This window comes from Struthio camelus, chromosome 13 (assembly GCF_040807025.1).
Source record: "Struthio camelus isolate bStrCam1 chromosome 13, bStrCam1.hap1, whole genome shotgun sequence".
Classification (NCBI taxonomy): Eukaryota; Metazoa; Chordata; class Aves; order Struthioniformes; family Struthionidae; genus Struthio; species Struthio camelus.
In genome coordinates this window covers 17,975,043-17,985,011 of record NC_090954.1, presented here as the reverse complement: position 1 = coordinate 17,985,011, position 9,969 = coordinate 17,975,043, and the positions used below count along the sequence as shown (strand labels likewise).

Below are 9,969 nucleotides of genomic sequence, written 5' to 3'. Positions count from 1 at the left end.
ACATGACTTTTGTACCACTTTCAAAAGTTGGATTTAAGAACATATGATCATGTATATATTAGTTGTACGCATACATCTGATGATGCATATAGTAGTTGCGAAGAAGCTGGCTAGGGAGCCTCGTCCTGAGTGCATCCCCTGTAAATCTGTCTGTCAGGTCTCCTCCCATAGCAACTACTATTAAAAACGGTACTCCACTTCTAGTTTAAATAAGTTTCCTTTTGCATATAACGGTGCATATATAAATTATCTAGCTACATTGTGTATTTGTATATAATAGGAATAAAGTGAAGTAACACAAACTCTAGTTCTGAAGAATTCAAGCTCTCAGAGACTAGTGACAGGATAAAGGACATGGAGGACTCTGCCAAGGGTTCTCAGCTCAACCCGCTCAACTGCAAGAAAATTCTGCTCTAAAAAAAGACCCGAAAAACTTACCGGTACAGACCAAGGGTGACCCCGACAACTGTGATGGTGAGAAGTATGCCTACCTTGTGATTTCATGCTTTATGCCTTTGTAAGCGACAGTCGGATGAAACAACAGCACTACAAGTCCATCAGCACCAAAAACTATCTGTGGTGACGGACATACAGGACTTCATTTGAACACGCAGCCGGCTCCCCCGAGCAGGGACGCACGGCTTGGGGGCCCCTGCGTGCCCTGTCCAGGGTGGCCGTGCTGACGAGTCGCTGCGGCAGCACGAGCTTCTGCTGCTCCCACAGCAACAGCCGGATGGGTGGGTTGAACGCTACAGGTGTTGTGCACCGCCGCCGCCAGGCCTGCTCTGCCTCAGAAATGCCCAGGAGTCACTTAAGGCCCATAATCAACTTGAGCATCTCTGCTGACATCATGAATCATTAAAAACCTCATTTGCAGCCCCTAAAGCAAAACTGTTCTCAAAATTAGGGAGAGTTCCCTGAATACATCCTTGAATGAGATAAAAGCAGCAGGGCACTGGCTGATGGATGATTCCCTTTTAACAGCATCAGGAGCGACTGTTGCTTAGGAGAGGGTCTTTTGATCATACCTCCAATTTTCACATGTGGCAGAAATAAGCATCTCACAATGAAGACAGACTTCGCAGAGCTTTCCTGGCTCACAGCACTTCCTTCCGTGGCCTATTTAAAATGATGTTACTGTGTTTTCAGATTGCTTGGATTTCACTTCCGCACAATTAAACTAACTCCAGGACTGTAAACACAGCAGCTTGAGAGCTGCACGTCAGGAGGTGCAGGCAGGGGCCTGCGAGGTGCAGGGAGCCAACTGCCAAGAGCAGCTACCAATGTTTGTTGTGTCATAACCAGATTTGCAGGTGATGGGTAACCAGGACTTTGCTTACCCGGAGATGAAAGGAGAAGCCTTCTGCAGAATCCACGGCACAATGATGGCCCGTCTTTTCTATGTCTACGATGCTGCATGTATTAGATGAGAGTGACACATAAATCCTATTTTTTCCATACGTAAAAGACTTCACAATAGAAGACAAATAATTCACAGGAGTTTTAGAGACTTTATTTATGTATAAACAATTTAAACACTTTGCCATAAATTATCTTTGCCTGTCTCTAGTCTTTGCTTAGCAGCAAATTAAAATTAATATAAAAACTCAATGAACAATTCATACATGTATATTACAAAAAAGTTCTTGTACCAAAGTTCTTATTAGACTTTTTTTTTTGTTTTTTTTTGTGGTGACTGTCATGTGATTGTCTCAGTTTCTCGACCAAACAAACACACTAATAATTTTTAAATCTGAAACAGTGATTGTGCCTTCTGGCTGATGTATGTACAGGGTGATCTGACGTGGTGCCCATTTGCAATAGTGTAACACAATGCCCACAGCTCTACTGGAACTGATACCAACAAACTACTGAATCTAAACGGACTACACCCTGTAACTGTGTTATACTGTCCACAATGGAAATCTTCAAAGACAAACAGAGTATGAAATTTATTTGTAGTGATTTATAGCCACCGTTTCGAATGTAACTTTACACTCTGCCCTCTTTGAATGAGTTAAACTTCAGGCCAGACAAATGGAGGGTCGGAGTGCAAGTGCGGTTTTGTTATTTTTAAATATATTTTTCTTTACTATTTCCAGTGCGCTCTCACTTGCATTCTCATTTTCCTCCAGTTGCTACACACAAATCACCCCAAAGTCATGTTTTAAATGCACCTGTATTTTGCTTTAAATGAAAACCTCTTGGATATTTATCAAATAAGCAGTCTGAATCATTTGTGTTTCATCAGCTGGTCAGTGAAAGTGGCCCACTTGGATTTCTTAGTTTGCTCACGTGAGAATGGAGTGAGGTAATACAATACGAGGCCTTCTTTTTATTTTTCTTTAGACCCAGAACAAGTGGGTAATATTTCAGGGGTACTTTTTAATTTGTATGGTTAGAGTTTTCAGTCTGGCTTTAGTCCACTTCAGGATGTGGTTTTTAATCACTTGAACAGTAGCATTTAACTCAAAAAATATGAGCTTTTTGCCACTTACTATCCCAAAGTAGCTCAGCCTAGTGCCCCCATTTAGGTCTTCATCTCCTTAGGAGAGGAGATAACAGTTGTGGCTACTGATTCATCCAGCAAAGGATGACAGCAGATTAATTTGTTACCTCTTTCCCATTTCATTCTGTCTTAAAAACTGGATGTTGCTGCTACTGTCTGCTAGCTCTGGGTACTGCTCCACAGGCAGGACATAATATCCCTCGTAACCTTGAACCCTTCCCGTGTTCAGAAGCTGCTGCTTCTCTCCGTCTGTCCACACGCGGCTGCCCTCTCGGCCATCCCGCGCCTTCTGCTGCTCCTTGGCCCAGGCGGCGCCCAGGGCCCGCTGCCGAGCCTGGTCCAGCACTCTTGCCTTCTCCTCGTCCAGCGTGTCCGGGGTGAGCCCGTAGCGGATGTTGAGCAGCAGGGTGGAATACTGAAATTCGATATTGGTAAACCTTCGAGTCCTTCCGTTGATAAGGAGCGTCGGCTGGGAAACGGTGACGTTCACTCCACTGTCCAGCACCTTCCGCCCGCTGGTCATTGCAAGGGTGACGAGGTCGCTGTCGGCTGAGCCGATCTTGACAAAGTAATGTGTATCCTTTCCCTCAATGCTGTAGTGCATTTTTTCCAGGTAGTGAGCACTGTTGAGGACAGAGGCAATTTTTCTGCTATCGTCTGCGGCTATGCTGGAAATGCCAGTGGTTACACGGCCTTCCTTCACAGCAAACATGACTCCTTTCCCAATAATGGGAGTGGCTGTTGCAAACCAGTGGCCTGCTTTTTCTCTAATACTGGCATGTAATCTTTTAGATATGACCTGTCCCTCAAGAGCCATGAACGCTTGATTGTGTCTTTCTGTTGTCTGCTGAACTCCTGTAATGAGCTGAAAACAACAAATAAAGAAGATATAGAGCTTCTGAAAACACTGACTTCAGAGACCAATGCTGATCTGTGTTCTGCTTTCTAAAGGAAAGCCATGCAGTGGAGATGCTAAGCTACAGAAAGACTACTCTCGGCTCTCTGCCTATGCACCATATTGTGCTCAGAATCAAGCAAAAACTCATTTGGCAAATTATTTTGCTATAGATAATATCAAATAAGATATTTTTTATGTTCTCAGAAATCATCTTTACAGCATACATATACCACAGATGTCAATCTTAGCTATCTAGATGATGTCCATTACAAGAATAAGTAAGAGCCAAGTCAACCACCATTTTAATTAGAGTCTACAACAAAGAGAATCAGTTTATCAAAAGATGGCACTTAATTTCTGGACACTTTTGCCCAGAGATTTCAACAAGTATATGTGAATCAACTTATGCATGTAAGCCTTTTTGAAAATAGATGAGATTGGTCTAGTACTCCTTTTACGTTTATTAAAAGGATGGGAATTTATTATAAAGGAGGAGAGCATATACCCATTGCCTGCCCTTTACCTGACAAGTAAATACAAACACCGTAACTGAAAGTAACTGCTAACAGCAGTAGCAAACCAAATCCTCTAACTATGAAAAATTTCAAAGAAAAAAATAAGCTTTTTCCTGTACAGAGTAGGGAGTAAAACCATTTCTTAACAGAACAGCAAGTACCAACCTAGGTTTGTTGTAATACGTATGTTATTAGGATAACGTTACCATAGGTACAACAGATGATAAATTAAACTGCAAAGTTTCCTTTTGCCACTGCTAATCAAGTTAATCAAGTTACAACTTGTTAATCAAGGCAGACCTCAGTAAACGACAAACTAATGACACTGTAATTACGATAACAACGAAGGCTGGCAAAACCGGCCATTAGTATATTAGTTCATTAGTATAAAACCTAGCTATACGCACTTCCATTTTACACTGAAATAAATGCGCTGCCTTCCACTGCAACTACCGAAGAGCCGGTATTTCTCTTCACAGAGTGACTCAAATTTATCAATAAAATAACTTCATAGTTCTGCCTACCTGCCCATTTTCACATGCTTGACTCTCAGACAACTCATACGGCGGTGACACAAAGTACATTTTTGCTCTAGGGAAACCAGGAATAATGTTGCTGAGCTGAAATCCAAACATCACCAACCAGCTTTTGACATCTGAAAATCAGAAGTAATCAGGCAAGTGAGAAATAAAAGTGTATAATAAAAATAAGGTTTAGGAAAGCCATCCTCTACCCCTCTAATTTCAAATAGCAGTTGAACAGGGACACATCACCTCTTTCATACTTCTTTCAAATATGGCATATGGATTATCCAAACATTTTACTGTGCGCAGTCCCTGTCCCATCTCCGACACCTTCTGATGGTGTTAGAGTAACCCCCAAGCTGTATTGCAAAATGATGTTTTATTAGGTTAGCACTTCCAAGAACGTTAGGAAAGTCCTCTGGGAAAATACATGGCTTCTCTTTCAGGTCCTACTCCTATTAGGCTTCCTCAAGTCTCGGGAGGCTCTATTAAATGCAGCGAGAGGCCAGACTTGTAATTCAGAGTCTAAATTTGGATACTACAAACAGGCCCCCCCGGCAGGCACAGCGGCGTTGCACCCGAGCGCTCCCTCGTGCTGTGGGAAGTTCCTGCTCTTGGCTTGACCTGCACAACTCTCTCTGAACTTCCGGTTGAAAAACAGCGAGCAATTTCCAGTAAGTCAGAAACGGTAATTCTCATTCAGCAGATATTAGGAACTAATGACTTATCTTGGTTATTAAAAAGATGCTTTTGAACAAAAAAAAGCCCATGACTGTGTTAAGCGTTTCTGCTTCCTGCTCCTCTTTTCTGGTTGTCACGGAGTTAAGCAGCAGTGCGGGAGCACGGGCACTTCTTATTTGATTTGGACCTAGGTTCATGACCATTTCTCTTTAAAATTTTCTCTCTTGTCTTTTTTTAGCGGCCGCCTCTCCTCTCTGGCCTATAATGGCTTCTGATATTATTACTGCTACTTCCTCACGTGAGCCGAACTCCACGTTTGAAAGGCAGACGACTGTGGCCAAGCACTCTCAGCGCGCCGCTCGCCGGCTGAGCCTACCCCGCTCGCGAGGAACGGGCCCCAGAGCCGAGCGCCCGCCCGGCGCCGCGGACCCGCCGCTCGGGCCGGCGCGGCTGCCTCGTCCGCCAACCCCCACATCCGCGCTCAGAGCTGGGGGCTGCGGTTCGCGGGGGCACGCTACAAAGCCTGGTTCCCCACGGTTTTTAGCAGAGGTAATGTTGCATCATAAAACATGTCATACAGATTGGTTGTGGACACTGGACAGCTAAAGGCGGGGATCTTTTTTAGCTGTTCTGCCACTAAAACAAGTAGTAAAATACTCTATTTCTATGGAGATATTTGGGAGTATCTCCCATTATACACTGCCTAATATGTTTTCCCTTTAGATTTGGACAGCACAGAGCTACTGCTCCTTTTTAAGGCTTCTTCTATATATTTTATGCTATAATGGTACCTCCCCAAAATTTACTTCAGCTGCCCTAATTTAGCACTGAAGAGGAGGACATCTATCCTGAATGGTTCCTATTTTTCTTTTCTAGCAGGCTTTGCAGCACTCCACTCCTTTCCGCACAACCTGCGAATGAAGCAGTATCATGGGTTAACAGGCAACATGGATGGGGGGAGAGAGACTTTTTTTTTTTTAACTATGAAAAGTAAACTGTCTGCATAGTCACTTCTTGTGCCAGATAATCTATTTAGTCCACTGAACAACAAATATTCTCATCATCAATATAGTATTTTATAACAGACTACAAGGCATGTGCTATAGCAAAACGCAATATATCTTCCAGGGTTTCATCCAGTGGAGGCATAAATGAAATGAATGTAACTTCTGAATGTAGCAAAATAGAAGATGACATTGAAGATCTAAATTAAATATTGGTGGATGAAAATAGGAATTTTGTTCAATTTAGTACAACAGAATTTGATGCCAAGGTAATTTTGGTCACCACTGCTTTCAAACTATTAGGTATAAATCCCCGTATCTTCAAACTGCAAAGAAAACCTTTAGTAGGTCACACATACAATTAGGTCTCAAAAAACTAATGAAACTTGCTATCATTTTCTTTGAAGGATACGCACACTTTTTTGGAAATTCGAATTACTGCTAAAATTATGATCACAGAAAGGCTGAAGTTGGAAGGGACCGCTGGGGATCATCCCCCTTCCTCCAGCAGGGTCACCTAGAGCATGTTCCCCAGGACCCTGCGCAGACAGCTTTTGAGTATCTCCAGGGAAGGAGACTCCACAACCTCTCTGGGCAACCTGCTCCAGTGCTCTGTCACCCTCACAGGAAAGAAGTTTTTCCTCGTGTTCAGACAGAACTGCCTGTGGTGCAGTTTCTGCCCGTTGCCTCTCGTCCTGTCGCTGGGCACCGCGGAGAAGAGGCTGGCCCATCCTCTTCACGCCCTCCCTTCAGAGACTTCTCCACATTGATCAGATCCCCCCTGAGCCTCCTCTTCCCCAGGCTGAACAGGCCCCGCTCCCTCAGCCTCTCCTCGTCCGAGAGATGCTCCAGTCCCTCCATCGTCTTAGTAACCCTTCGCTGGACTCTCTCCAGGAGCTCTGGGTCTCTCTTGTCCTGGGGAGCCCAGAACTGGCCCCGGTACTCCAGGTGAGGCCTCAGCAGGGCTGAGGAGAGGGGCAGGATCACCTCCCTCCACCTGCTGGCAACACTCTGCCTAATGCAGCCCAGGATCCCATTGGCCTTCTTGGCCACAGGGGCACATTGCTGGCTCATGGTCAACTTGTTGTCCCCCAGGACTCCCAGGTGCAGGACCCTGCACTTGCCTTGGTTGAACCTCAGCCCATCTCTCCAGCCTGTTGAGGTCCCTCTGAATGGCAGCACAGCCCTCTGGGGTATCAGCCACTCCTCCCAGCTTTGCATCACCTGCAGACCTGCTGAGGGGGCACTCTGTCCCTTCATCCAGGTCATTGATGAATATGTTAAAAGATATCGGACCCAGTATTGACTCCTGGGGGACACTGCTAGCTACAGGCCTCCAACAAGACTCCATGCCACTATCCGCAACCCTCGGAGCCCTGCCGTTCAGCCAGTTCTCAATCCACCTCACCGTCCACTCATCCAGCCCGCACTTCCTGAGCTTGCCTACGATAAATATTTTTAAATGACACCACTGCTCTAATTATTTTTCTGAGGACACATTAATTACACCTTTCTTTTTAAAAATTGCTGGCAGCTAGCGCAAGTACTGTTTGATTTTACTAAGTGAAAAATTAGTACTAATTAAGAAAAGGTTACCAGTTTTAACCAATTCTAATGTACGCAATCAAAACTAATTTGCTGTTTCTCATGTCTACACGTTTGACAAAGTTCCTTAGTCTTTCAGGAGGAAGTTAATTTTTTAAAACATAAAGGTGTTTGTTTTAAAGCCTAAAGACTGTTTGCATATGAAAAACCAAATAAGGAAAAGCCCCATTCTTTGTGGCTTCTCTTTTAGTGCTCTTCATCTGGGGAGGAGCTGTACCAAAGCATCAAGACCAGCCAGCCCTTTCCATGGGACAAAAAGGAAAAAGGCCCAAACCTGATCAGAGGATTCCGCAAATGTCTAGTCAGGAGAAGTCTGATTCATTTCCTTTGCAAATTAACTTCCGTACTAGAGTGCTACTTATAAAAAATGTAATGCAGTCTCACCTGTTACATAATTCTTTAAATCCAGTTCATTGCTGAGAGGGTTATTACTCTTGAACATGTACAGATTGAAAGGAGCAGGCTCTTTACCAATGTTTTTCCACATTGTGTAATCAGGAGACGTCCAGCGCCCAGCAAGCACGTCGTAGTCCCTTTGGGTAAAATGGACCAGTTTGGTTAAAGGATCATACAGCCCTCCATGGAACCCAATAACCAGCTGGAAATCAGGGTTGGAGTCATAATAGATCTCTCCATACGCTGTGTACTGAAGCTGCTTGATCATGAGGCCATTGATACTGAATACAGCTAAGGGAGTGCCCGTGTTATCGGAGGCGACATAATACTCTTCCCCAGAGCTGCTCTCCATTGCAAAGAGGTGGCCTTGCAGATCATAGTACAAGGAGGTAATTTCTGAATTGGAATGATTGTAGACATGAGTTACTCTTGTGGGATTGTGAAGATCAGCATAAAAATATTGTAGATGATGCCCCAGGTTAGTCTTGCAGGAAGCTCTTCGGCCAAGTCCATCGTAACGGTATTGAACGTTCCAGCCGTTCGCTTTGTTGTAAGCTCTTGTCAAGAGTCCTTTGGAGTTGTACTCAAAGACGTCTGAGCCTCGCTGACACAAGAATCCATCATCATCGATTTTGTATGGTATGTCACCTAAGCGCGTAATCCTGTCTCTTAGATCATAACGCAAAGGCATCAGTCGGACACTGTTTCCAGGATTCAGGAGATGAAGATTTCCATTCAGATCATAACTATAACGCCAGGTTGGCCTATCATTTACTGCCACGCTTTGCAGTTGTCCATCTCCATCATAATCATAGGTATACTTGGTTGTGTTGGCATATGGGCCAAGTTTCAGTTCTCTTTTAGTTACCCTTCCCATGCTGTCATATTGTACAGTCATCCAATACATGAGCGATCTGAACATTTCATATTGAACTTCCTTAATGCGTCCATGGGTATCAAAGTGCTTACTCAGCGTCATAACTGCTGTAGTAATGATTTGATTTATATCATAATAGATAACTCCAAATTTGCCGAAATGCTCTACTTTGCCAGAAATCTCATCATAACGGTAAAGATCAACTGGAAGAGGTGTCTCACTTATTATAGGTTTGATGCTCGCAATTCGGAAACTATTGTCGTGATATGTATAATCAAACCTTGCATTGACCATACCTTCTTCAGAGAATCTGTAGATTTGCTTGTCAACCAGAGGGCCAATTTTACGATACCGGATTGTACAAGAAAATCCACCACTTTGCAAGTTCACCATTTTTAGGACACCTGTAGTTTCATCATATCCAAAAGTAACTGCAGTACTGTCATAAACAATTTCAGATAATTTGGATAGCTTCCCATACTTGTAGAAGACTTGTCGACCGGTACCTAAAAATGATGTTTTCAAAATCCTCCCATCATCACTGTAATCAAAAATCACTGATGCATTGCTTTCAGGAGGATTATAAATATTTCTAATGTAGCCAATAGATGTGTGAGTCGACATGCTGTGCCGAGCAACACTAGGCATAGTAACAGCATGAAGTCGGTCTGAAGAATCATACTCAAAGATGTATTGCCGTTGACTTTGAAGCAGTAGTACCATTGACTAGAGAAAAAGAAAAAAATATATATATATTTACTGTCTTTCAGCATGTGACCTATGAGAGGGCGTTTAAAAAAAAGAAGAGTTTACCGAAGAGGCAGTAGTGTTAAAATAATACAAAGAGACATAAACATATTAGTTTGGGGCCATAGCTGCTCAGGAAGATGGACAGACTGCCAGATGTGAGGATGGGCTGCTACTCGGAAATCAATATGCTGATGCTGAAAGGAAAGTGTA

General features: G+C 43.6%; 1 protein-coding gene across 4 annotated transcripts in view; it reads right to left on the bottom strand.

Moving 5' to 3' along the window:
- Positions 1 to 1,491: 1,491 nt before the first annotated feature.
- The window catches only part of TENM2 (teneurin transmembrane protein 2), a 692,618-nt gene continuing 684,140 nt past the window's right edge, over positions 1,492 to 9,969 (bottom strand). For all 4 annotated transcript variants that reach the window (XM_068959701.1, XM_068959700.1, XM_068959703.1 and 1 more), the window contains 3 exons: positions 8,121 to 9,735; positions 4,447 to 4,577; positions 1,492 to 3,374 (listed from right to left, as the gene is read on the bottom strand). In XM_068959701.1, coding sequence (XP_068815802.1) covers positions 2,613 to 3,374; positions 4,447 to 4,577; positions 8,121 to 9,735 — 2,508 coding nt within the window. In that variant the 3' untranslated portion in view covers positions 1,492 to 2,612. The remainder of the gene's footprint in view (positions 3,375 to 4,446; positions 4,578 to 8,120; positions 9,736 to 9,969) is intronic.